The sequence below is a fragment of the Heptranchias perlo genome, chromosome 24 (assembly GCF_035084215.1).
Source record: "Heptranchias perlo isolate sHepPer1 chromosome 24, sHepPer1.hap1, whole genome shotgun sequence".
NCBI lineage: Eukaryota > Metazoa > Chordata > Chondrichthyes > Hexanchiformes > Hexanchidae > Heptranchias > Heptranchias perlo.
This window is the reverse complement of record NC_090348.1, coordinates 45,109,340-45,134,962: the sequence shown is the minus strand read 5'-3', so window position 1 is coordinate 45,134,962 and position 25,623 is coordinate 45,109,340. Positions and strand designations below refer to the sequence as shown.

Here is a 25,623-nt window from a genome sequence, read left to right as displayed (position 1 = left end):
AGGTGGTGGAGAGATAGAGAGAAGTGGTGGAGAGGTAGAGAGAAGTGGTGGAGAGATAGAGAGAGGAGTTGGAGAGATAGAGAGCAGTGGTGGAGAGAGAGAGAGGTGGTGGAGGGTTAGAGAGAGATGGTGGAGAGATAGAGGGAGGTGATGGAGAGAAAGAGAGAGGTGGTGGAGAGAGAGAGAGAGGTGGTGGAGAGTAGAGAGAGGTGGTGGAGGGATAGAGAGAGGTGGTGGAGAGAAAGAGAGAGGTGGTGGAGAGTAGAGAGAGGTGGTGGAGAGATAGAGAGAGGAGTTGGAGAGATAGAGAGAGGTGGTGGAGAGAGAGAGGTGGTGGAGAGGTAGAGAGAGGTGGTGGAGAGGTAGAGGGAGGAGTTGGAGAGATAGAGAGAGGTGGTGGAGAGAGAGAGGTGGTGGAGGGATAGAGAGAAGTGGTGGACTTTTCAGTGGGGATCTCTGCATCCTGGCTGATGTCCCCCCCTCCCCTCCCATGCTTGGAGACACTGGGGCCAAGTGTAACGCACCCACCACCGCCCCAGAGTGGATTGAGAGAGACTCGGGACCTCCCTGGTTTGTATTGCGCAGTTCCACATTGGGCAGTGTCTTTATACACAGAGCTCAACCTTTCACTTGTTGGCATCAAAATATTTCTGTTACTTATTTGTATGTAAGTATTGGATTCTTGTTACATTCATTGATAAAGATATACTTGTTTTTCAGACTTTCTGAAGACCATTCCATAATAATTAAGGACCAAATTCACAGAGTGCCTGGAGAATATCAACATGCTGTGCGACGGCATTATTTTTGTGAAAATTATTTTTTCCTTATTAATTGAATCAAAAGTTGTAGCTCTTGGAGTTAAGGAACATGAGGTATCTCAGGCTGGCAGTCCTTCGTCTCAACCAGGCGTGACTGGGATCGTCTGGTCATCCACCACAAGGCAACAGGACTTCAGTCTAAACCTGCCTCTGACATCATCTACGTCGCCCGTAGAAGCTCCTTTGCTGGCCTCTCGGATGTCTTCAGCACTGCCTGCACGAAGACAGGCCGGAACAATACCCTTGTCAACATCTTGGGTGCCTTCTGTACTACCCGTTGAAAGGGGAGCCGGTACAGAGTCGTTGCTAGTACCACAAAACAGATTGGGGGCCGACAGCAAAACTGTGAATGCCACGTTGTTCAACCATGACCAGGTTGGTTCTCCCGAGAGTGCTGGACAATTGCACGCCGCCACATTTACAAATGAAAGACAGATAGACATCCTGCTTTCTACAGAACGCCCTCCAGGGGCCTTTCCCTCAAATCTTCAAGAGTCAATGAGCAAAACTGTATCCAGTGATCCAAGTGACATTTCCGTTCAAAACCTACCCAGTGTTGGATTGCAGTCGACGGGATCCACAGCTACATCACCCTTCACCCCTTTGTATCCTGCCACGCTGAGAACCACTCATGTGTCTCCACAAGAACCTTCTCTTGGAAGATCATTGATGCCAATCTATACATTTCCCGGTCCTCAAGAAAGACCAGCCACTGTGAGACCAATCCCCAACTCTCAAAGTACTGAGGTGCTAACCAAGACCAAGGCACCAATTCAACTGACCTCTGACCCCTTGAACGCTGACCGCACGGTGCTTTCTTCGGCGTCAGAACTGCCGCCTGGGATCTTGAGGCCACCTTCGAGGGGTACTGGCCATCAGGCTGTCACATCGGCCATGGAGCAATCAAACAGTAGGAGATCAACTTACCCTGTGACAGGACCCAAGGACGTCAACCAGTTCTATAAAGAAGTGCTGTTCAATAATACTGCACTGGGAAGGAGTGTGCCAACTAGCCGATCGTATGAAGCAGGGTCTCCCAATAAAGGAACATGGGACTCTTTATCCTTAACACCGTCTTCTTCTACTCCAACCTACCAAACTCAACAAGCAAAAGTCGATGAGCAGGCAGGAAGAGCAACAGGTGAGGAATGATTTTTTTAAACAAAATTCCTACTTTTAAAAACTAGATTTTTTTTCCCCCTCTTCTGTATCGCTCATTGCCAAATCCCAATAATCACTCGAATTGGTGTCATAGTAACCAGCTGCTTTTTTTCCCAGCCGCTCTAGAATAACCTATCGAAGAATAACAAAACAAAATACAAGAGAAGACACTGGAATGTAACTGCTACTATGTGCTCACTCCCATTAGTGGGCTGTGGGTGTTTTTAATCTTACTTATCCACTCAAAACCTTAAATAAACAAATCCAGGCCACTGAACTGGAAAGAGATGGTTTTATTCACCCACTTAAACATAAAGCAACTACAATTAATATCAATGATATAAGGCAATTGCAATGCCTAAGCATGAATATTGTTAGAATTAATAGCAATAATATATAAGACAAAGATGGGTTTAAAACAATACAACCTTAACAGCTGTTAGAAGAAGGTGCTCAGTCTTTCTATTTTTAACACTCAAGTCACGGTTGTCTTAAGAATTCTAACTGACTGGGGGCTACGGCTGTTCTTATATTGGGTTTGTGTACCCCCCATCCCACCTTTCACTCCCATAGTGCGCTTGCATGTCACCGTCATTCTTTCACAGGGATATTGTTTTTAACTCTTTATGTCCTGGGTCCGGAGACATAGAATTATAGAAAGGTTACAGCACGGAAGGAGGCCATTCTGCCCATCGAGTCCGTGCCAGCTCTCTGCAAGAACATTCCAGCTAATCCCACACCCCCGTAGCCCTGCAAACTTTTTTCTTTCAAGTACTTATCCAGTTCCCCTTTGAAGGCGATGATTGAATCTGCCTCCACCATCCCCTCGGGCAGTGCATTCCAGATCCTAACCACTCGCTGTGTTAAAAAGTTTTTCCTCATGACGCCTTTGGTTCTTTGCCAATCACCTTAAATCTATGTCCTCTGGTTCTTTACCCTTCCGCCAATGGGAGCGGTTTCTCTCTATCTGCTCTGTCTAGACCCTTCATGATTTTGAACACCTCGATCAAATCTCCTCACAACCTTCTCTGTTCCAAGGAGAACAACCCCAGCTGGGGGCATGATTTTAGCCCGGAGCCGGGAATCCAGCGCGTGGGTAGATATTGGCGTGGGGAACCCGGAAGGCAAGTGAGTGTGTCGGATTCTGCGATCGCGACTCAATTGAAGGTAAGTATTTGTGCTTCCGGGTTTCCCACACGCCAGGCAGCCAGAACGATAGGGCCGTCGGGAGGGAAAGGAACTGCAAATTTTTTTTTTATGCGTTCATGGGATGTGGGCGTCGCTGGTGAGGTCAGCATTTATTGCCCATCCCTAATTGCCCTCGAGAAGGTGGTGGTGAGCCGCCTTCTTGAACCGCTGCAGTCCGTGTGGTGAAGGTTCTCCCACAGTGCTGTTAGGGAGGGAGTTCCAGGGTTTTGACCCAGCCACGATGAATTGGAGAGGGGGTAAGGAGGGAGGGAGAGAGAGATCGTGGGCTGTGCAAGAAATCGAGGGGTGGGATGTCGGGGGGGACGTGGACGGCATCGGATGGGCCATGAAGAAGACCGGGACCGGGGGCCCACCATTGGGAGGTCGGCGGCGGGGGTGGGGGGTCGGCCGATCGAGGGGGTCTTGTCGGCCAGGTGAGCTTGTTGGGCCTGGATGAAGCACTCCTGCGGTGCAATAAAGGCCCTCACCTCATGGATCCGGCCCTTCTCGCCTGCCTTCACCTGACGTCAATCAGGAGCGATGGGACAGGCAAGGTTAAACTCGTTTGACATTTCTAAGACACAAAAAAAATCAAGTGCCTCAGCTATCGCAATGAGGTGCATTGCCCCTTTAAGTATCAGTCCGCCGGTTTTAAGTGGGGACGAGACTTCGGGGTTTCTGTTGCGTGCGCGCGCATCTAAACGGGCCTGGGTCAAACCTGGGAGCGTGCGTGTTGGAGCCGGGTTGCGGTACCGCTCCAAAAAAACAACTATTTTTCCCGCCCTCCAACCCCCCCCCCCCCACCCCCCCCCCCCCCCCGTTCTTGAGGGGTTAAATTCACCCCCATGATCTCATTCCCCAGACAATATGCAAGGCTGTCTTTTCACAGACCTTAAAGCTTCAGACTGATAACATATCCATTGGATTGCAGTTTTACAAAAAGCTGTCCTTGCAGCTTTAAGTAATAAACCGACCCCCTGAGCCTCTGTGGCCCTCAGTTAGCCTATTTCCCAAAGCATGCTGGATAATGGTACCGGTTTGCTCCCTCACAGGGGCCATCTCGTGTTCAGTTAACAATGTGCAAGCACCACACAGGTCAGCGCTGAGCCATGCCGGCTGGCCAAGTCTTGCGTTTGAGCCCTGATCTGTGCTGCGTCTCCAGCCCGGTTGGTTAGCGGTGATACCAGCTCTGGAGGGACAGTTATTGCGGCCCCAGCTGGTGGGAGGTGTGTTTGTGCGGGCCTCGGGTGAGGGCAGCACTTAGCTCAGATTCGATGGTTGTTTAGCCCAGGCTCGCAGTCCAGGCTCACAGATGAGGAGCGGGCAATCGTTTGGGGGGGTGGGGGGAGAGGGCTGACGGAGCTGCTGTAATTCTGGGTCCATATTGCAGATAGAGCGGGCAGCGGGCGGAGCAATGGCACCGTCTGCCCAACGGCTCTAGTGAGAGGTCCCAACACTCTTCATGGCCAGAAGACTCGTTTGAATGGAATCAGCCGATCGAGCGGGGGGATATCTGGTGGCATCTCTGCGGAGATGATCCAGAAGTCAAAACTTAAAGGGGGGGGGGGGAATGACAATAATAGGAGGAGTGGGGGCGGGGGGAACACCGATAGGCTAGCAGCAGGTGGCAAGGAAAAGTATTCAGAAAAGTCAGTGTCACTGGCCTTCCTTTGTGTCAGCGTCTTACAGCCAGCGTCAGACCCCCGATTTAAATAAGGCTCCGGCCTAAAACTGCAGGCAACTCTGGCCGACCATTTTGACACCTGCTTGAAAATTGAGTTGGGCCGACCACAGGTGGCCAGTGACCACCCCGTTTTGGTCTGATGTCTGCCCCATTTTGGCCAGTGACTGCCCTATTTTGGTCTGCTGACCGCTCTATTTCGGTCTGCTGACCGCCCTATTTCGGTCTGCTGACCGCTCTATTTTGGTCTGCTGACCGCCCTATTTCGGTCTGCTGACCGCTCTATTTCGGTCTGCTGACCGCCCTATTTCGGTCTGCTGACCGCCCTATTTCGGTCTGCTGACTGCCCTATTTCGGCCTACTGATCACCCCGTTTTGAACTCCTGACCGCCGTGTTTTTTTTAGTTAATGGGCTGGTGGGCAGAGAATGGTCGTCTGTGTCAAAAAATAGTTTCTCCGTATGTACCCAATCAAATCCTGTACGCCCCGGTATCATTCTGGTGAATCTGCGCTGTATCTCCTCCAAGGCCAGTATATCCTTCCTGAGATTCAGTGCCCAGAACTGAACGCAGTCTCCAGCTGTGTCTAACCAAAGGTTTATGCAACTGTAGCAAAAGTTTCACTCCTTTGAATTCCAGCCCCCTTGAGATAAAGGCCAACATTCCATTAACCTTTTTGATTACTTTTTGTACCTGTGCACTAACTTTTAGTAATTTGTGTACATGGACACCCAAATCCCTTTGCTCCTCCATAGCTCCTAGTCTCTCCCCATTAAGAAACAGATTCCGATTTGTCTTTCTCCGATTCAAAGTGGGTGACCTCAGACTTGCCCACATTGAACTCGATCTGCCACAGTTTCGCCCACTCACTTAGTCTGTCTATGTCCCTCAGTAACTTCCTGCTCCCACCCACACTACTTGACTGCAGTGCCCTCCCCTCAGTGGCTGGATGGTTTGTTGAAAGACTCACAGATGAAGGAAGTCTGCTTGTGTGGATGGGCAGACTGTCACCGATGTCCCAGCGAGAGTCTGCGCCTTCAGGAGAGGATTGTTTTCCCCCGATTTGTCAACAGGTCCTATTAATTTGAGTCTAGTCGGTGTGGAGTTGGGGGGGAGGGTGCTGATTGAGCTGACCTCAGTTGTTAGGGTGCTACCATTGGCCCTAATGGTCCTTGGGTCACTTCCCAATCCTGCCCGCTGCCAGGCGATGCCAGCTGTTAAAGTGCACGCCTGTGACAGGATTGGGCTGTGACTGCGATGCCCCTCACCGTCCAGTTGCCTCTTGATACTCACCGTCTGGGCTCGAAAGCAAAGAATGGCCACCGAGCTGAGGCAGTGCAGAGTAGCTAGCTCCTCTTAACATTGATTGGACTACAGGAGAAGAGCAGAGAAAGGAGGAGCAAATTTGAAAGAGAAAAGCTTCAGTGAAGTAATTTTAAGAGGTAGTGCTTTTCGCTCGGTACGTCAGTTAACTGAAGAGGAAAATAATAGAAACTGTTCGAAATGTGAGAAAAATCTTAAAAAGGAGGTATCCAGCTGTGGGATCTCACACTGCGGCATTTATCAATATTCTGTGCATAGCTGTACCTGATTTATATCAACTGCTCCCTGGAGGATGTGGAAGGAGCATATTAGAATCCAACACATGTACACTTAGATCTACAGATCACTCTCTCATTCTCTCTCTAATTCTCTCTCTAATTCTCTCCTTTTCTTCTCTCTCTCATTCTCTCTCTCATTGGGCTCGATTTTCGCACCCCCGATCGGGTGCGTTCGTCGCGGTGGGGGGGGGGCTGCGAAAATCGGGGATTCCCGGGGCGGGTCTGGAGCCCGGCTCCAACCCGCCCACTTCCGGGTTCCCCAGTGACGCGCTGACGTGGGACTCCCGCTGGCAATTAAAGCCGACGGGGTGCCACTTAAAGTACTTAAACAGGGACTTCAGGTCGTTTACAGACCTGATCGACCTGATATTTTAGGAGGGCTGGGATTTTGAAATTAACTGAGACTGTTTCCCGTACTGAGGGAAACACTCCCAGTTCAAATGGACGTGTTGCAGCCGTCAGCCTGTGGCAGCTGCAAAGGTCCATTTGACAGGTGGGGGGGGAGACCCTCACTCATTGCAGGAGGCCACTCTGTCACTTTGGACAAAGTTTGGCCTCCACCACCCTCCTCCTAACAATAAAATGCACCAACTTGCACACTTACCCCGGTGTCCAGACACATGTACCTACCTTGTGGACCCCCTCGGAGGATGAGCAACATCACCAGCCTCGCCGTCCACCTCTGACACGTGGAGCTCCACGACACAGTGCTGTGATACATCCACCTGCACAGCAGGAGGGAGGGCAACCGCAGAGAGAGATGCGTCGCAGAGGGCACTACCCTCGCCACAGGGTCCACAGACCGAGGCTCAGCTTCCTGGACCTCTCTGAGCAGCAGTGCACACGGAGGCTCAGAGTCACTAGACATGTAGTCGTGGACATCTGCAGCCTCCTTGATGCCGAGCTGCTCCCGGCTGGCCCGAGCACCATCTTCTTACCTGTCGCTGTCAAAGTCACCACTGCCCTCAACAACTTCTCCTCCGCATCCTTCTAGGGTGCCACTGGGGACATCACCGACGTCTCTCAGTCGTCTGCACAAAAGAGCCCTGCAAATACACCTACACCCACTCTGCAGTGACACAATGGGTGGCATCAGTTATGGGTCTTCATGATGATCCTCAGGAAAGGGCATTATTGCACAAACCAGACAAGATTCGCAAGGATGTGGCAGTAGTGGTGACAATATAATATGTAATGTGAGTTGATCAGAGATTAAATATAAGTAAAAACCATGACAAACCTTCAAACACCCTTGTGCATCCCCTTCATGCTCACGACACGTTTGCCTTACGCTTCCTACTGCACATATGTGATGCATGCCCTGTGGCTGCAGCACAGGTAGTGGCAGGTTGAGTGAGGCTGACTGTGAAAGAGATGCATGAGAGGGTGAGTATGAGACGGAGCCATGAGATTGTATGAGGATTGGGTTGAGTGGTAGTGGTGGGATGAGTACTGGCGAGGTGAGTAAGTGCAGGTAAGATGAGGATGAGGTTTGAGTGGGTGTGAGGGGTGATGTGATAGAGTAGTGTTGGCTGTGCAGAAGGAGATGTGGGGTGGGGGCGGTGATGTGGCAGACGGAGTGTAGGGGAATGAGTAAGTGTACTCACTTTGGCTGACCTACTTAGGTCATTGAAGTGCCTCCTGCACTGTATGCAGGTGCACGATATGTTGGTGGTGCAGGTGACCTCCTCTGCCACCTCGAGCCAGGCCACTTCCTCCCGCCCGCCGGGGGGAAGATCTCTGTCCTCCCCCTCCTCCTTACCCCATCCAATAAGACCTGGAGTGAGGCATCATTAAACCTGGGAGCAGTCTTCCTCCTGGGCTGCTCCATGCTGTAATTTTTCCTATTTCCTGCAGCATCAGTCAGTGGAGGACTGTCCCTTTAAATAGGGCTCCTCCAGCTGACAGCCTGCGCAGTCCGCCTGCTGCGCAGCTTTCCAGCGTGAAACCCGGAAGCACAGGTAAGTGGCTCCAATTAGCCTGCGATTGCGTGCGGAACACCCCGATTTCACTGGGCGCGTTACCCACGCGCCCAGTCGACCCCCCACTGCAAACCTGCCGCCCTCCTAATATCGGGCCCATTCTCTCTCTCTGTCTCTCATTCTCTCTCTCATTCTCTCGTTTTCTTCTCTCTCTCTCATTCTCTCTTTCTTATTCCCTCAATCACCATCTCTCTCATTCTCTCTCTCTCTCATTCCCTCACTCTCTCTCTCATCCATCGCTCACTCTTTCTCTCATTCTGTCTCACTCTCTCTCATTCTCTCTCATCCCCTCGCTCTCTCTCTCATTCTGTCTCACTCTCTCTCTCATTCTCCCTCATTCCCTCACTCTCTCATTCACTCACTCATTCTCTCTCTCTTATTCCCTCACTCTCTCTCATTCTGTCACTCACTCTCTCTCTCTCTCATTCTCTCTCTCTCTCTCTCATTCCCTCCCTCTCGCTCTCTTTCCCTCTTCACTGGCCCCAGTCTCTCAGCAGTTCCCTTTTCATTGTGAAGTGAATGGAAGAGTTGCAGACCAGGATTAATCTGCTGGCTGAAGCTGTCAGTGAGTCCATTAGCTGAGCCCCGGTTAGAATCAGGGGACCTCTGTAGGTCTGGTTCAAACATGAACTTATCCTAACCTAATAAAAATGATCAGCAAGGTCGGGGATAAATTACTGAAGGTGCATTTGTGAATTGATAAATAGTGGCAGGACCAAGCATTATACTGACTTAGTGCTGGTGATTTAAACACTGTGCTCATCCATTGTACTATATCCTGGGACTCACTCCCAGTGACTGTTATTCTATATAATGAACCTTGTGATTGTGTTCCAGCCTGTAACTCACTCCCAGGAGCTGTTATTCTATATAATGAACCTTTTGATTGTGTTCCAGTCTGTAACTCACTCCCAGTGACTGTTATTCTATATAATGAACCTTTTGATTGTGTTCCAGTCTGTAACTCACTCCCAGTGACTGTTATTCTATATAATGAACCTTTTGATTGTGTTCCAGTCTGTAACTCACTCCCAGGAGCTGTTATTCATTATAATGAAGCCCTCGATTGTATTCCAGCCTGTAACTCACTCTCAATGGCTGTTATTCTATGTAATGATCCCCCTCGTTGTGTTATATTCTGCACAGTGCATGAGCTGAAATCTTACAAGAGCAGCCAGTCCGGGAGAGTGGAAATCCCCTGGACCTGCCATCATTCTAAAGGTTAAAATAAATATAAATCTAATTTTATTAAGTGGTTCCTGGTTATATTTGGATAAAATTGGAAAATTCCAGTGATAGTTTTACATTGATAGAATCCAGCAATCTCTCCCCTCCGCTCCCTTATCAGCAGCTGCAGATAACCCTTTTGTGGACATACCCTTAATTCAGCCCCTGTGCATATTGTTTGCATTGAATTCAGACACCACGCCCAGGTGATAATGTTGATAGTGGGATGACTGTTTTAGGTTGTAAACTTTATGTTATTTTAAAGTTAATTTTAACAAAAGCTCCTCGTGTTTGCCTGGGATACTTTCCAACACAGATAAGCAGAGAGCCAACTGGGGCAGTAATTACATTTTGGATTGATTCAGGTACAGGTTCATTAAAACCAAACACTTGTCTGAGCTGGTAAATGGGTTGTTGTGTTTGGCAGCTTAACTCTTAGTGTTGAATAAGCAGTGACTCTGTGTAGTTATACAGCGAGTAGCCTTTAACTCACTGAATAAACAACAAATCCATACAGTTGCACAGCAAGAAACACTTGCTCTGTTGAATAACCAGCATCAGAAACCTAATAATGGATAGACTGGTGAACAATGAAGATGTGGAGATGCCGGTGATGGACTGGGGTTGACAATTGTAAACAATTTTACAACACCAAGTTATAGTCCAGCAATTTTATTTTAAATTCACAAGCTTTCGGAGGCTTCCTCCTTCCTCAGGTAAATGTTCAGGAGCTCCTCGAAGCCTACGCATTTATACATATAGAACAATACATGGTGTTTACAGAATGCCCCTGCAACTGCCCGTTGCCAAGGCAATCACCGTGTTCAGACAGAGAGGTGTCACCTGCAGAACCCCCGAATACACATTCAACAAAAAAACAAACAGGAAAAAAAACAGAGAGAGGCAGAAACATCCGGAAGGCAGAGAAAGCCAGCAAATGACCCATTATATTAAAAACAGATAACATTTGTTCGCTGGTGGGGTAACGTGTAGCGTGACATGAACCCAAGATCCCGGTTGAGGCCGTCCTCATGGGTGCGGAACTTGGCTATCAATTTCTGCTCGACGATTTTGCGTTGTCGTGTGTCTTGAAGGCCGCCTTGGAGTACGCTTACCCGAAGGTCGGTGGATGAATGTCCATGACTGCTGAAGTGTTCCCCAACTGGGAGGGAACCCTCCTGTTTGGCGATTGTTGCGCGGTGTCCGTTCATCCGTTGTCGCAGCGTCTGCATGGTCTCGCCAATGTACCATGCTCTGGGGCATCCTTTCCTGCAACGTATGAGGTAGACAACGTTGGCCGAGTCACAGGAGTATGAACTGTGCACCTGGTGGGTGGTGTCCTCTCGTGTGATGGTGGTATCTGTGTCGATGATCTGGCATGTCTTGCAGAGGTTACCGTGGCAGGGTTGTGTGGTGTCGTGGACGCTGTTCTCTTGAAAGCTAGGTAATTTGCTGTGAACGATGGTCTGTTTGAGGTTGGGTGGCTGTTTAAAGGCGAGTAGTGGAGGTGTGGGGATGGCCATAGCGAGGTGTTTGTCCTCATTGATGACATGTTGAAGGCTGCGGAGAACATGGCGTAGTTTCTCCGCTCCGGGGAAGTACTGGACGACAAAGGGTACTCTGTTGGTTGCGTCCCGTGTTAGTCTCCTGAGGAGGTCTATGCGATTTTTTGCTGTGGCCCGTCGGAACTGTCGATCGATGAGTCGAGCGTCATATCCCGTTCTTACTAGGGCGTCTTTCAGCGTCTGTAGGTGTCCATCGCGTTCCTCCTCGTCTGAGCAGACCCTGTGTATTCGCAGGGCCTGTCCATAGGGGATGGCCTCTTTGACGTGGTTAGGGTGGAAGCTGGAAAAGTGGAGCATCGTGAGGTTGTCCGTGGGCTTGCGGTAGAGTGAGGTGCTGAGGCGCCCGTCTTTGATGGAGATTCGTGTGTCCAAGAAAGAAACTGATTCTGAGGAGTAGTCCATGGTGAGCTTGATGGTGGGATGGAACTTGTTGATGTTATCGTGTAGTCTCTTTAGTGATTCCTTGCCATGGGTCCATAGAAAGAAAATGTCGTCGATGTATCTGGTGTATAGTGTTGGTTGGAGGTCTTGTGCAGTGAAGAAGTCCTGCTCGAACTTGTGCATGAAAATGTTGGCGTATTGGGGTGCGAATTTGGTCCCCATGGCTGTTCCGTGTGTTTGGGTAAAGAACTGGTTATCGAAGGTGAAGACATTGTGATCCAGGATGAAGCGGATGAGTTGTAGGATGGCTTCCGGAGATTGGCTGTTGTTGGTGTTGAGTATTGATGCTGTCGCAGCGATGCCGTCATCGTGGGGGATACTGGTGTAGAGTGCCGAGACGTCCATCGTGGTGAGAAGTGTTCCTGGTTCAACTGGTCCGTGGGTACTGAGTTTTTGTAGGAAGTCTGTAGTGTCGCGACAGAAGCTGGGGGTTCCCTGTACGATGGGTTTCAGGATGCCCTCAATGTATCCAGAGAGGTTCTCACACAGGGTTCCGTTGCCTGATACGATGGGACGTCCGGGTGTGTTGGCTTTGTGTATCTTTGGGAGGCAGTAGAAGTCTCCCACGCGGGGAGTACGTGGGATGAGAGTGCGTAGGATGCTTTGAAGGTCTGGATCGAAGGTCTTGATCAGTTTGTTGAGCTGGTGGGTGTGTTCTTTGGTCGGATCTGCGGGTAACCGTCTGTAGTGTTCCTGGTTGTCCAGTTGTCGGTATGCTTCTTTGCAATAGTCTGTTCTGTTCTGTATGACTATGGCTCCTCCTTTGTCCGCTGGTTTGATGACGATGTTGCGGTTGGTCTTGAGAGCGTTGATGGCGTTGCGTTGTGCTCGGGTGACATTCTGGACTGTCTTCTGAGTGCGGCTGATGAATCTGGCATTGACGCATTTCCTGACAGCTTGAGCATACATGTCCAGCTGAGGGCAGCGACCCTCCGGAGGAGTCCAGTTTGACTCTTTCCTCTTCGGTTGCTGTACCGTGGATCCCTCTGTCTGCTGTTCCGGATCGTCGATTGTCTCATTGGGTTCGCTGCTGAAATCTTGGGGTTTGTGGTAGAATTCCCGGAGCCTCATTCTCCTGATGAATTCCTCTGTGTCCGCCGCGAGACTAGTGGGGTCCATTTTGGTAGTGGGGCAGAAATTGAGCCCTCGGCTGAGAACTTCGATTTCGTCTGGTTGAAGGGTGTGGTCGGATAAATTGACAATAGACTTCCGTGTGGTTGCAACCGTGGTACCAGGGGAAGCTTGGTCGTTGCTGGTGGTGATGCCGAGTTTCTCAAGCTTCCTGCTCTTGGTTTTCATGTAGGCAGCGTAGTTCCGTTGCCTCGTCTGTTTGGCGGTATAACGTAGCTGGTCTGCTGTGTCCTGAGTACAGGTTGAGAGTATGGACTCTATCTTGGTTTCGAGGTTGTGGCGTCTGCTGTAGAGTTGGTGTATGAGATGGTTGCGGAGTGTGCGAGAGGTACGGCGGCAGAGTCTCTCAGCGTAATCCGAGTTGTATGTGGACTTGAGTGGGTTCGTGATATGGAGTCCTTTCGGGATCTTGTCTGCTTTCTTGCAGCTCTGTAAAAACTTGATGTCTGTGTCTAAATGCGCGATCTTCTTGGATATCCTTTCCACTTTCCACAATGAAGAAGGCAGGGCTCAATTAAACAGGGATTAGTAAGGACAGGTTATGTTTGGATAATTGAATTAAATTCCTTGAAGGAGCTACTGAGCATATAGACAAAGGAAATGCAGCAGATAGGGTGCCTTTTGTTTTTCAAAGTGTTTGATAAAAAGCCACATAATAGATTGCATTTTCCGCATCGTTCACCTGAGGAAGGAGGTAGCCTCCGAAAGCTTGTGAATTTAAAATAAAATTGCTGGACTATAACTTGGTGTTGTAAAATTGTTTACACATAATAGATTAGTAAAGATGAAGGCCCAGGGTGTTAAACCAATGGTATTAATCCCAGGGTATTAATCCCAGGGTATTAAACCAATGGTATTAATCCCAGGGTATTAAACCAATGGTATTAGGCCCAGGGTATTAATCCCAGGGTATTAAATCAATAGTATTAAACCCAAGGTATTAAACCAATGGTATTAATCACAGGGTATTAAACCAATGGTGTTAGGCCCAGGGTATTGAACCAATGGTATTAAACCCAGGGTATTAAAACAATGGTATTAGGCCCAGGGTATTAAAACAATGGTATTAGGCCCAGGGTATTAAACCAATGGTATTAATCCCAGGGTATTAAACCAATGGTATTAGACCCAGGGTATTATTCCCAGGGTATTAAAACAATGGTATTAATCCCAGGGTATTAAACCAATGGTATTAGGCACAGGGTATTAATCCCAGGGTAGTAAACCAATAGTATTAGGCCCAGGGTATTAAAACAATGGTATTAGGCCCAGGGTATTAATCCCAGGGTATTAAACCAATGGTATTAATCCCAGGGTATTAAACCAATGGTATTAGGCCCAGGGTATTAAACCAATGGAATTAATCCCAGGGTATTGAACCAATGGTATTAATCCCAGGGTATTGAACCAATGGTATTAATTCCAGGGTATTGAACCAATGGTATTAATCCCAGGGTATTAAACCAATGGTATTAATCACAGGGTATTGAACCAATGGTATTAATCCCAGGGTATTGAACCAATGGTATTAATCCCAGGGTATTAAACCAATGGTATTAATTCCAGGGTATTAAACCAATGGTATTAATACCAGGGCATTAAACCAATGGAATTAATCCCAGGGTATTAAACCAATGGTATTAATCCCAGGGTATTGAACCAATGGTATTAATCCCAGGGTATTGAACCAATGGTATTAATCCCAGTGTATTAAACCAATGGAATTAATCCCAGGGTATTAAACCAATGGTATTAATCCCAGGGTATTAAACCAATGGTATTAATCCCAGGGTATTGAACCAATGGTATTAATCCCAGGGTATTGAACCAATGGTATTAATCCCAGGGTATTAAACCAATGGTATTAATCCCAGGGTATTGAACCAATGGTATTAATCCCAGGGTATTGAACCAATGGTATTAATCCCAGGGTATTAAACCAATGGTATTAATCCCAGGGTATTGAACCAATGGTATTAATCCCAGGGTATTGAACCAATGGTATTAATCCCAGGGTATTAAACCAATGGTATTAATCCCAGGGTATTGAACCAATGGTATTAATCCCAGGGTATTGAACCAATGGTATTAATCCCAGGGTATTAAACCAATGGTATTAATCCCAGGGTATAGAACCAATGGTATTAATCCCAGGGTATTGAACCAATGGTATTAATCCCAGGGTATTAAACCAATGGTATTAATTCCAGGGTATTAAACCAATGGTATTAATACCAGGGCATTAAACCAATGGAATTAATCCCAGGGTATTAAACCAATGGTATTAATCCCAGGGTATTGAACCAATGGTATTAATCCCAGGGTATTGAACCAATGGTATTAATCCCAGTGTATTAAACCAATGGAATTAATCCCAGGGTATTAAACCAATGGTATTAATCCCAGGGTATTAAACCAATGGTATTAATCCCAGGGTATTGAACCAATGGTATTAATCCCAGGGTATTGAACCAATGGTATTAATCCCAGGGTATTAAACCAATGGTATTAATCCCAGGGTATTGAACCAATGGTATTAATCCCAGGGTATTGAACCAATGGTATTAATCCCAGGGTATTAAACCAATGGTATTAATCCCAGGGTATTGAACCAATGGTATTAATCCCAGGGTATTGAACCAATGGTATTAATCCCAGGGTATTAAACCAATGGTATTAATCCCAGGGTATTGAACCAATGGTATTAATCCCAGGGTATTGAACCAATGGTATTAATCCCAGGGTATTAAACCAATGGTATTAATCCCAGGGTATTGAACCAATGGTATTAATCCCAGGGTATTGAACCAATGGTATTAATCCCAGGGTATTGAACCAATGGTATTAATCCCAGGGTATTGAACCAATGGTATTAATCCCAGGGTATTGAACCAATGGTATTAATCCCAGGGTATTAAACTAATGGTATTAATCCCAGGGTATTGAACCAATGGTATTAATCCCAGGGTATTGAACCAATGGTATTAATCCCAGGGTATTAAACCAATGGTGTTAGGCTCAGGGTATTGAACCAATGGTATTAATCCCAGGGTATTAATCCCAGGGTATTAAACCAATGGTGTTAGGCTCAGGGTATTAAACCAATGGTATGAGGTCCATGATATTCGAGGTAAAGTGGAGGCCTGGTCGGAGGGACAGTTGAAGGATGGAGGCCTGGTCGGAGGGACAGTTGAAGGATGGAGGCCTGGTCGGAGGGACAGTTGAAGGATGGAGGCCTGGTCGGAGGGACAGTTGAAGGATGGAGGCCTGGTCGGAGGGACAGTTGAAGGATGGAGGCCTGGTCGGAGGGACAGTTGAAGGATGGAGGTCTGGTCGGAGGGACAGTTGAAGGATGGAGGCCTGGTCGGAGGGACAGTTGAAGGATGGAGGCCTGGTCGGAGGGACAGTTGAAGGATGGAGGCCTGGTCGGAGGGACAGTTGAAGGATGGAGGTCTGGTCGGAGGGACAGTTGAAGGATGGAGGCCTGGTCGGAGGGACAGTTGAAGGATGGAGGCCTGGCCGGAGGGACAGTTGAAGGATGGAGGCCTGGTCGGAGGGACAGTTGAAGGATGGAGGCCTGGCCGGAGGGACAGTTGAAGGATGGAGGCCTGGTCGGAGGGACAGTTGAAGGATGGAGGCCTGGTCGGAGGGACAGTTGAAGGATGGAGGCCTGGTCGGAGGGACAGTTGAAGGATGGAGGCCTGGTCGGAGGGACAGTTGAAGGATGGAGGCCTGGTCGGAGGGACAGTTGAAGGATGGAGGCCTGGTCGGAGGGACAGTTGAAGGATGGAGGCCTGGTCGGAGGGACAGTTGAAGGATGGAGGTCTGGTCGGAGGGACAGTTGAAGGATGGAGCGCACAGCCTGAGTAAATGGATGCTTCTGAGATTGGTAAGATGTAGTTAGTGGTGTGTCCCAGTGATCTGTGTTTGGGCCGATATACATTTATGATTTGGACATGGATGCACGAGGTAAAGTTAGACAGAAGGTGTGGCGGAGTACAGGCCTGCCATAACTTCAGCTTTAGGTCCACCCAACGTTCCACCTCTTGTATAGTGGACGATTATAGCAAGAATTGTGGGGATTTTGCCTCATTTCCTGTGGAGAAATTGCACACTACAGGGGTATGGTAGTGCGGTGGTTATGTTACTGGATTAGTAATCCAGAGAACGTCAGTTCAAATCAAAACTGAATTCAAGTGTGAGAATTTGAATTCAGTTTAAAAAAAAATTTGGAATGAAAAGCTGGTCTCAGTAAAGGTGATCTAGAAGCTGTCGGATTGTCGTAAAAACCCAACTGGTTCAATAATGTCCTTTAAAGGAAGGAAACCTGCCGTCCTTACTCGGTCTGGGCCTATATGTGACTCCAGTCCAATGCCAACGTGGTTGACTCTGAACTGCCCTCTGAAGTGGCCTAGCGAGCCCCTCAGTCGTATCAAACCGTTATGGCAACTAGGGGATGGGCAATAAACGCCGGCCTTGCTAGTGACGCCCACATCCCGAGAATGAATAAAAACAACATGCATTGGTGCTCTCTGTTACTAAATTTGCTTCACAGGTCTACCTTTCCTCTCACACGCCCAGTTGATATTGGAATTCTCCACACCCCCCCCCAGCCCCACTCATTCTCTCCCTCGTCCAGTTCAATTTTTTTTATTTTTGTTCTCGGAATGTGGATGACACTGGCGAGGCCGGCGTTTATTGCCCGTCCCCAATCGCCCTTGAGAAGGTGGCGGTGAACCTTCTTCTTGAACCGCTGCAGTCCGTGAGGTGAAGGTGCTCCCACAGTGCTGTCAGGGAGGGGTGTTCCCGGATTTTGACCCAGCGACGATGAAGGAGCGGCCGATGTACATCCAAGTCATGATGGTGTGTGGCACGGAGCTGAACCTAGAGGTGAAGGTGTTCGCACGTCATCGCTGCTTTTGTCCTTCTTGATGGTAGAGGTTGCAGGGGAGGGAGATGCTGTCGAAGGAACCCTGGTATGTTGCTGCAGTACCTCCTGTAGACCGTACACACTGAAGCCACAGTGCACCAGTGGTGGAGAGGGAGGGTGTGGAGCCCAGCAGCAGGGGCACCGATCAAGCAAACTGCACTGTCCTGGACAATGTCGGAGCTTCTTCAGTGTTGTTGAGAATGAGAGTCCTCAGTTGTTGCCCCAATCTTAGTCCTTTTGCCAAGCAGAAGCACCAGAGTAACGGCAGATGCTTCTCCAAGAGGAGATATCAGGAGAGGAGCTGTTCCTGAGTTATTCTCTCAGGTGGGGTCAGTATGTGGCACAGAGACATGAATAAAAGGGAAGAAAAAAGCCAAGAAAAAATGATTAAAAATATCACCTCACATATTTATCTAAATATCGAACATTGGTGATTTCTAATCCATTTGAATTTGTTTCTTTCTCATGATGCAGCACCAACAGAACCTGCTTCCACACAAGATGTCACTGTCACGTCAGAGCAGGATACCGACAAGGGGAACCAAGAGGATTGGGACTCAGCCAGGAACCTGCTAACACCCACCCCTGCCATCCCATGGACGATGCCAACAGAGTTCACAGGTCAGTCTGAGGGCGCGGGTCAGTCTGAGGGCGCGAGTCAGTCTGAGGGCGTGGGTCAGTCTGAGGGCGTGGGTCAGTCTGAGGGCGCGGGTCAGTCTGAGGGCACGGGTCAGTCTGAGGGTATGGGTCAGTCTGAGGGCACGGGTCAGTCTGAGGGCACGGGTCAGTCTGAGGGCATGGGTCAGTCTGAGGGCGCGGGTCAGTCTGAGGGCATGCGTCAGTCCGAGGGCATGGGTCAGTCCGAGGGCATGGGTCAGTCTGAGGGCGCAGGTCAGTCTGAGGGCGCGGGTCAGTCTGAGGGCACAAGCCAGTGCAAAGATACGGGCCTGGTCGTTGTCTCTTGCTTGTTAAGCATTATCTTGCTTCGTTTGGTAGCCCACGTGTCTCTGGGTCAGCAGGCTGTGGGCTGATGCCCCATTCCAGGGCTTCGGCATTTAACCTAGGCTGGTACTTCAGTACGGCACTGACCCAAAGCTGTATCCTTTGGGTGAGATATTAAACTCGAGCTTCATTTGCCAGTTCAGGAGCACTTAAAAGATCCAACAGCACTATTCAAAGAAGATCAGAGATATCTCCCAGTGCCCTGGGAGATTTCTTATAGTAAAGGGAATTAGGGGTTATGGGGAGCGGGCAGGAAATTGGACATGAATTTAGATTTGAGGTTAGGATCAGATCAGCCATGATCTTATTGAATGGCGGAGCAGGCTCGAGGGGCCGATTGGCCTACTCCTGCTCCTATTTCTTATGTTCTTATAATCTCAGCCAATGCCGCTGAAAACAGATCTCTTATTTTCTGTTTATGGGACCTTGCTGTGCGCAAATTGGCTGCTGTGTTTGCCCACATAACGACCGTAATTCGCTGATTGTGAAGTGCTTTTGGATGTCCTGAGGATGTGATAAGGAGCTCTATAAATACAAGTTCTTTCTCATTCTAGAATGCCACTGTGCCCAGACAAGAACCATGAAGTCCCCACACTCCATTTGCCTTGTTTTCTGTTCTAATAAACAAACTCTACGGCCATGTATCATTTGAGCAGATGGATCTGGGTTCAGGTCTCAATTCCTGCTCCCCCTAACAGTGAAACTGTGCTGTTGTGTGTAGCCATCCTTGGAGAAGTGGTTGGTCTTTTGAGGACCAATCAACTCTCCAAATAAAGGGAGCAAAACTAAGCTCAGTTCCTCCCCCACACACTGCTCCTCCTCTCCCCCTTTTTTAAAATTTTTTTTATTCGTTCACGGGATGTGGGCGTCGCTGGCAAGGCCGGCATTTATTGCCCATCCCTAATTGCCCTCGAGAAGGTGGTGGTGAGCCGCCTTCTTGAACCGCTGCAGTCCGTGTGGTGACGGTTCTCCCACAGTGCTGTTAGGAAGGGAGTTCCAGGATTTTGACCCAGCGACAATGAAGGAACGGCGATATATTTCCAAGTCGGCATGGTGTGTGACTTGGAGGGGAACGTGCAGGTGGTGTTGTTCCCATGCGCCTGCTGCCCTTGTCCTTCTAGGTGGTAGAGGTCGCGGGTTTGGGAGGTGCTGTCGAAGAAGCCTTGGCGAGTTGCTGCAGTGCATCCTGTGGATGGTGCACACTGCAGCCACAGTGCGCCGGTGGTGAAGGGAGTGAATGTTTAGGGTGGTGGATGGGGTGCCAATCAAGCGGGCTGCTTTATCTTGGATGGTGTCGAGCTTCTTGAGTGTTGTTGGAGCTGCACTCATCCAGGCAAGTGGAGAGTATTCCATCACACTCCTGACTTGCGCCTTGTAGATGGTGGAAAGGCTTTGGGGAGTCAGGAGGTGAGTCACTCGCCGCAGAATACCCAGCCTCTGACCTGCTCTCGTAGCCACAGTATTTATATGGCTGGTCCAGTTAAGTTTCTGGTCAATGGTGACCCCCAGGATGTTGATGGTGGGGGATTCGGCGATGGTAATGCCGTTGAATGTCAAGGGGAGGTGGTTAGACTCTCTCTTGTTGGAGATGGTCATTGCCTGGCACTTATCTGGCACCACTTATGAGCCCAAGCCTGGATGTTGTCCAGGTCTTGCTGCATGCAGGCTCGGACTGCTTCATTATCTGAGGGGTTGCGAATGGAACTGAACACTGTGCAGTCATCAGCAAACATCCCCATTTCTGACCTTATGATGGAGGGAAGGTCATTGATGAAGCAGCTGAAGATGGTTGGGCCTAGGACACTGCCCTGAGGAACTCCTGCAGCAATGCCCTGGGGCTGAGATGATTGGCCTCCAACAACCACTACCATCTTCCTTTGTGCTAGGTATGACTCCAGCCACTGGAGAGTTTTCCCCCTGATTCCCATGGACTTCAATTTTACTAGGGTTCCTTGGTGCCACACTCGGTCAAATGCTGCCTTGATGTCAAGGGCAGTCACTCTCACCTCACCTCTGGAATTCAGCACTTTTGTCCATGTTTGGACCAAGGCTGTAATGAGGTCTGGAGCCGAGTGGTCCTGGCGGAACCCAAACTGAGCATCGGTGAGCAGGTTATTGGTGAGTAAGTGTCGCTTGATAGCACTGTCGACGACACCTTCCATCACTTTGCTGATGATTGAGAGTAGACTGATGGGGTGGTAATTGGCCGGATTGGATTTGTCCTGGACAGGACATACCTGGGCAATTTTCCACATTGTCGGGTGGATGCCAGTGTTGTAGCTGTACTGGAACAGCTTGGCTAGAGGCGCAGCTAGTTCTGGAGCACAAGTCTTCAGCACTACAGCTGGGATGTTGTCGGGGCCCATAGCCTTTGCTGTATCCAGTGCACTCAGCCGTTTCTTGATATCACGTGGAGTGAATCGAATTGGCCGAAGACTGGCTTCCGTGATGGTGGGGATATCGGGAGGAGGCTGAGATGGATTATCCACTCGGCACTTCTGGCTGAAGATGGTTGCACAGATGGTGCACAGATGGTGCACAGCCGCCAACAGATCATTGACCTGTGTTCCCTTTCGGCCAGGGAATGCAAAGAAAGAAAGAACTTGCATTTCTATAGCGCCTTTCACGTCCTCAGGATACCACAAAGCACTTTACAGCCAATGAAGTACTTTTGAAGTGTAGTCACTGTTGTAATGTAGGAAACACGGCAGCCAATTTGTGCACAGCAAGGTCCCACAAACAGCAATGAAATATATGACCTGATTATCTGTTTTTGTGGTGTTGGTTGAGGGGTAAATATTGGCACTTCACATACACAGATCCCAACGGTAAACTCTCACACCGAAAATCACTCCACAACTCCCCTGCTCTTTTTCCATTAGTGCCGTGGGATCCTCTACATCCACCTGAGAGAGCAGACGGGGCTTTGGTTTAATGTCTCATCTGAAAGACGGCGCCTCTGACAGTGCAGCACTTCCTCTGTACTACATTGGAGTGTCAGCCTTGATATCTGCGCTCAAGTCTCTGGAGTGGGACTTGAACCAACAACCTTCTGACTCAGAGGCGAGAGCCAGGGAAAGCAGAGCTGTCCCAACATTGGAGGGATTCTCGGTGTGAGAGTTTACCGTCAGGAGCCGTGTATGTGAAGCGCCAACGGGTCCCATGAATAAAAACCACGAATGTGGTTAAAAGTGGCAAGTCGCCTCTGGAGTTCTTCACACATCGAGTGAACGCTAGGGTAGGGCAGAAAAAAAACCCTGGAATCGTTTATCAAACTGCTGTTTGATGGGGGAACTGTGGGGACTTTCTGGATGGATGAACTCGGCTGGAATAGACTTCCAGGGAGAGTAGTTCAGGTGAAACTTTCAAGAAGCAATTGGATGCTGAAATTGGGAGTTTAGGATCTTCTTTGGTGGATGAATTAAGACGGGCCAGTTTGTATCCTCATCTGGAACTATCTTGAGATTTGGGTAAATTACTTTTCCCAACTGTATCTATCTTGTCGTATTGACTGTCTCAACTTTTTTCCCCTTGTCTTCTTCCTTTCTTTCTCCTTCATCCTTTTCCATTGCTTCCTTATCTCTCTTCTGCGAGTGTTTCTTCCTGTACTTCCTCTTGCATGAGAAAGCTAGGCATTGCTATGAAGCTGAGGCATAACTGGTGAAGACTGCAGGCCCCATGAGTTTTAATGGAAGGCTTTCATTGCTGCTATGGATGCTGGGATAGCTCTACTTCCATTGTGGCCTCTCGCTCTCTCACCCTCTCCAGTGAAAGAAATGAAGACAAATGCTTGGAATTACTGGCGCAGTTCAGGCATGTGGGAGATTGAAGTGAGAGGGAAGGGGATCCTGATCTCCGCACATAACGCTCCCGTCAATCGTAGGGCCGATGGTGCAGCCTCCGTGTGCCCCCAGCTTTATCACACCGGTGGCAGGAATCACCAAGCAGCCGCACTGAACCGCCCAGCTATGTGTCTACCGCAGGAGTCTGCAGGGCACCCACAGGGCAGGCTCCCTGGGCGGCTCTGCTTAGGAACTGTGTGTCTCTGTTCGTTCACTCGGAAACTGTGCATTGTAACCGCAGGCCCCATCGCTGATCGAGTGAAAGGAGGGATCGAGCTGAGTCTGTACAATTCTGAAAAGCCACAAATCCCTCTCATTCATTCACAGTGAGGTTCACAGGGTTTAACAAAGTCCAGGGGATTTTGTGTGAAGCTGCTCTGCTCTGTTAGATCAGTGCTGTCCAGTAGAAACTGCTGACACCACAGGTGGGCCACGGCGACACTGTTTTATCCACTTGCGTTAATTTTAGTAGAAAACGCTTTACACACAATACAGGTAAATGTATTTCACGTGTATAATTTCTTAAATATCTCTCCCACCACTCAGTAACCAAGGGAGTAAAGCACTCACAATGACCAAAAAAAACACTGGCTTTTCATCTCAGCATTTCACCAACAAAAACAACCTGCATTTATATAGCGTTTTTAACAATCAGTAAAACGTCCCAGAGCGCTTCACAGGAGCGATTATCAAACTAAATTTCTCACTGAGCCACATAATGAGATATTAAGGAGCATCTCAAATGAGGAGAGAGAGGTGGAGAGGCGGAGAGGCTGAGGGAGTGAATTCCAGAGCTTAGGGCCTTGGCAGCTGAAGTTCACAAGCATACACCGTGCGAATATTGAGATCACAGGCCCATCTATTGCTGGTGGCTATTACTCATTTTTTCTTTAATAATCAGAAATACAATTATCCACATCTGGATCCCCGTTTAGCCACATATGGCCAGTGACTAATGTTCTGGACAACACTGTGTTAGAATTATCCACCAGACCTAGGTGGTGTCACTGAGCCTGATCTGGCCTCCTTCCCCAGGCCTTCCAGTCCAATTGAGGTGAGAGTGACATCAAGGCAGCATTTGACCGAGTGTGGCACCAAGGAGCCCTAGTAAAATTGAAGTCAATGGGAATCAGGGGGAAAACTCTTCAGTGGCTGGAGTCACACCTGGCACAAAGGAAGATGGTAGTGGCTGTTGGAGGCCAATCATCTCAGCTCCAGGACATTGCTGCAGGAGTTCCTCAGGGCAGTGTCCTAGACCCAACCATCTTCAGCTGCTTCATCAATGACCTTCCCTCCATCATAAGGTCAGAAATGGGGATGTTCGCTGATGATTGCACAGTGTTCAGTTCCATTCGCAACCCCTCAAATAATGAAGCAGTCCAAGCCCGCATGCAGCAAGACCTGGACAACATCCAGGCTTGGGCTGATAAGTGGCAAGTAACATTTGCGCCAGACAAGTGCCAGACAATGACCATCTCCAACAAGAGAGAGTCTAACCACCTCCCCTTGACATTCAACGGCCGAATCCCCCACCATCAACATCCTGGGGGTTACCATTGACCAGAAACTTAACTGGACCAGCCATATAAATACTGTGGCTACAAGAGCAGGTCAGAGGCTGGGTATTCTGTGGCGAGTGACTCACCTCCTGACTCCCCAAAGCCTTTCCACCATCTACAAGGCACAAGTCAGGAGTGTGATGGAATACTCTCCACTTGCCTGGATGAGTGCAGCTCCAACAACACTCAAGAAGCTCGACACCATCCAGGACAAAGCAGCCCGCTTGATTGGCACCCCATCCACCACCCTAAACATTCACTCCCTGGGAGAAAAGGTGTCTACCAGGCAATGCAAGACGTGGGGGTGATGCTCGCTGCATTGCCCAGTGTGAGGGGTGGGGGAGCAGAGTTATCCGTCCTGGACTGTGCAAGACCCTCCCAAGATCTCTGACCTGGTCAGTGCCAGATTGGTGCGAGTGAAAGGGGGTAATTCTGACTTTGGGCGATAGTCTAAAATGGTTCAGTTTTACGTTATCAAAATCAAAGTTACCCCCATAGTGTCTGCACAATGGGTAGCGCAAAGAACATAAGAACATAAGAAATAAGAGCAGGAGTAGGCCATACGGCCCCTCGAGCCTGCTCCGCCATTCAATCAGATCAAGGCTGATCTTCAACCTCAACTCCACTTTCCCGCCCGATCCCCGTATCCCTTGATTCCCCTAGAGTCCAGAAATCTATCTACCTCAGCCTTGAATATACTCAATGACTCAGCATCCACAGCCCTCTGGGGTAGAGAATTCCAAAGATTCACAACCCTCTGAGTGAAGAAATTCCTCCTCATCTCAGAAGAGAGGCTACTCTCATGCTGGTTTCTGCAAAGACCCCTCCAGGAGCGGTGGGACCCCCCCCTGCAGGACAGTAAAGGACCGCAATACAATGCATCTCAATCTCCATTTGCGATTAGCCTGGTCAAATGGACACTAGTTTGCCAATCACTGTGCCTTCTGCCGCTTGGGTGTTGGGAGTAGCGTTTGAAAACCGTTTTAGTTTTTATTATTTTTCTCCAGTTCTTTCTCCCTCTTCTCCTGAAGGATTCCTCACTGGGTGCAGTTCCATTGGGGCCGGTACCGGTCCCCACCAGCGATGGGGCTGTCGGCTGAGTATTGACGGCCCGCTAGGTCAAAGGTTGGGCATCACAGTCGAGCCCGGCCTTGCCCAGACGCTCACTTTCCTTCAGGGGGTCACTGGATGGCGAGGGTCGGGGGAAAGGAGCAATTGACTCAATGTCAGGATTTTGGTGCAGGGGAGGTGGGGTGGGGGGTGGGGGGGAGAAGCGGGGGCAGAGTGGGGGGGAGAGGGTCACGAATAAAACTCCCGTTGGAGCTACAGAAGTCAGCAGTGAACATTAGTATCCCTGCCATCAGTCGAGGAGGAGGGGATGGGGCTACACTTGCGGTGGGGGCACGCCTGTAGATGTTTTTGAAACCAATAAAAAGTGGCTCCCATTGTCAATGGTGGAATGACTGTACAAGTCATACAGCACTGAAGGAGGC

At 49.1% G+C, this 25,623-nt stretch overlaps 1 protein-coding gene across 1 annotated transcript in view; it reads left to right on the top strand.

Moving 5' to 3' along the window:
* The first annotated feature begins 1,319 nt into the window (after positions 1 to 1,319).
* prrt4b (proline rich transmembrane protein 4b) overlaps positions 1,320 to 25,623 on the top strand; it is a 34,637-nt gene continuing 10,333 nt past the window's right edge. The window contains exons 1-2 of the mRNA XM_068005297.1: positions 1,320 to 1,962; positions 18,202 to 18,348. Of these exons, the coding sequence (XP_067861398.1) occupies positions 1,320 to 1,962; positions 18,202 to 18,348 (790 nt within the window). The remainder of the gene's footprint in view (positions 1,963 to 18,201; positions 18,349 to 25,623) is intronic.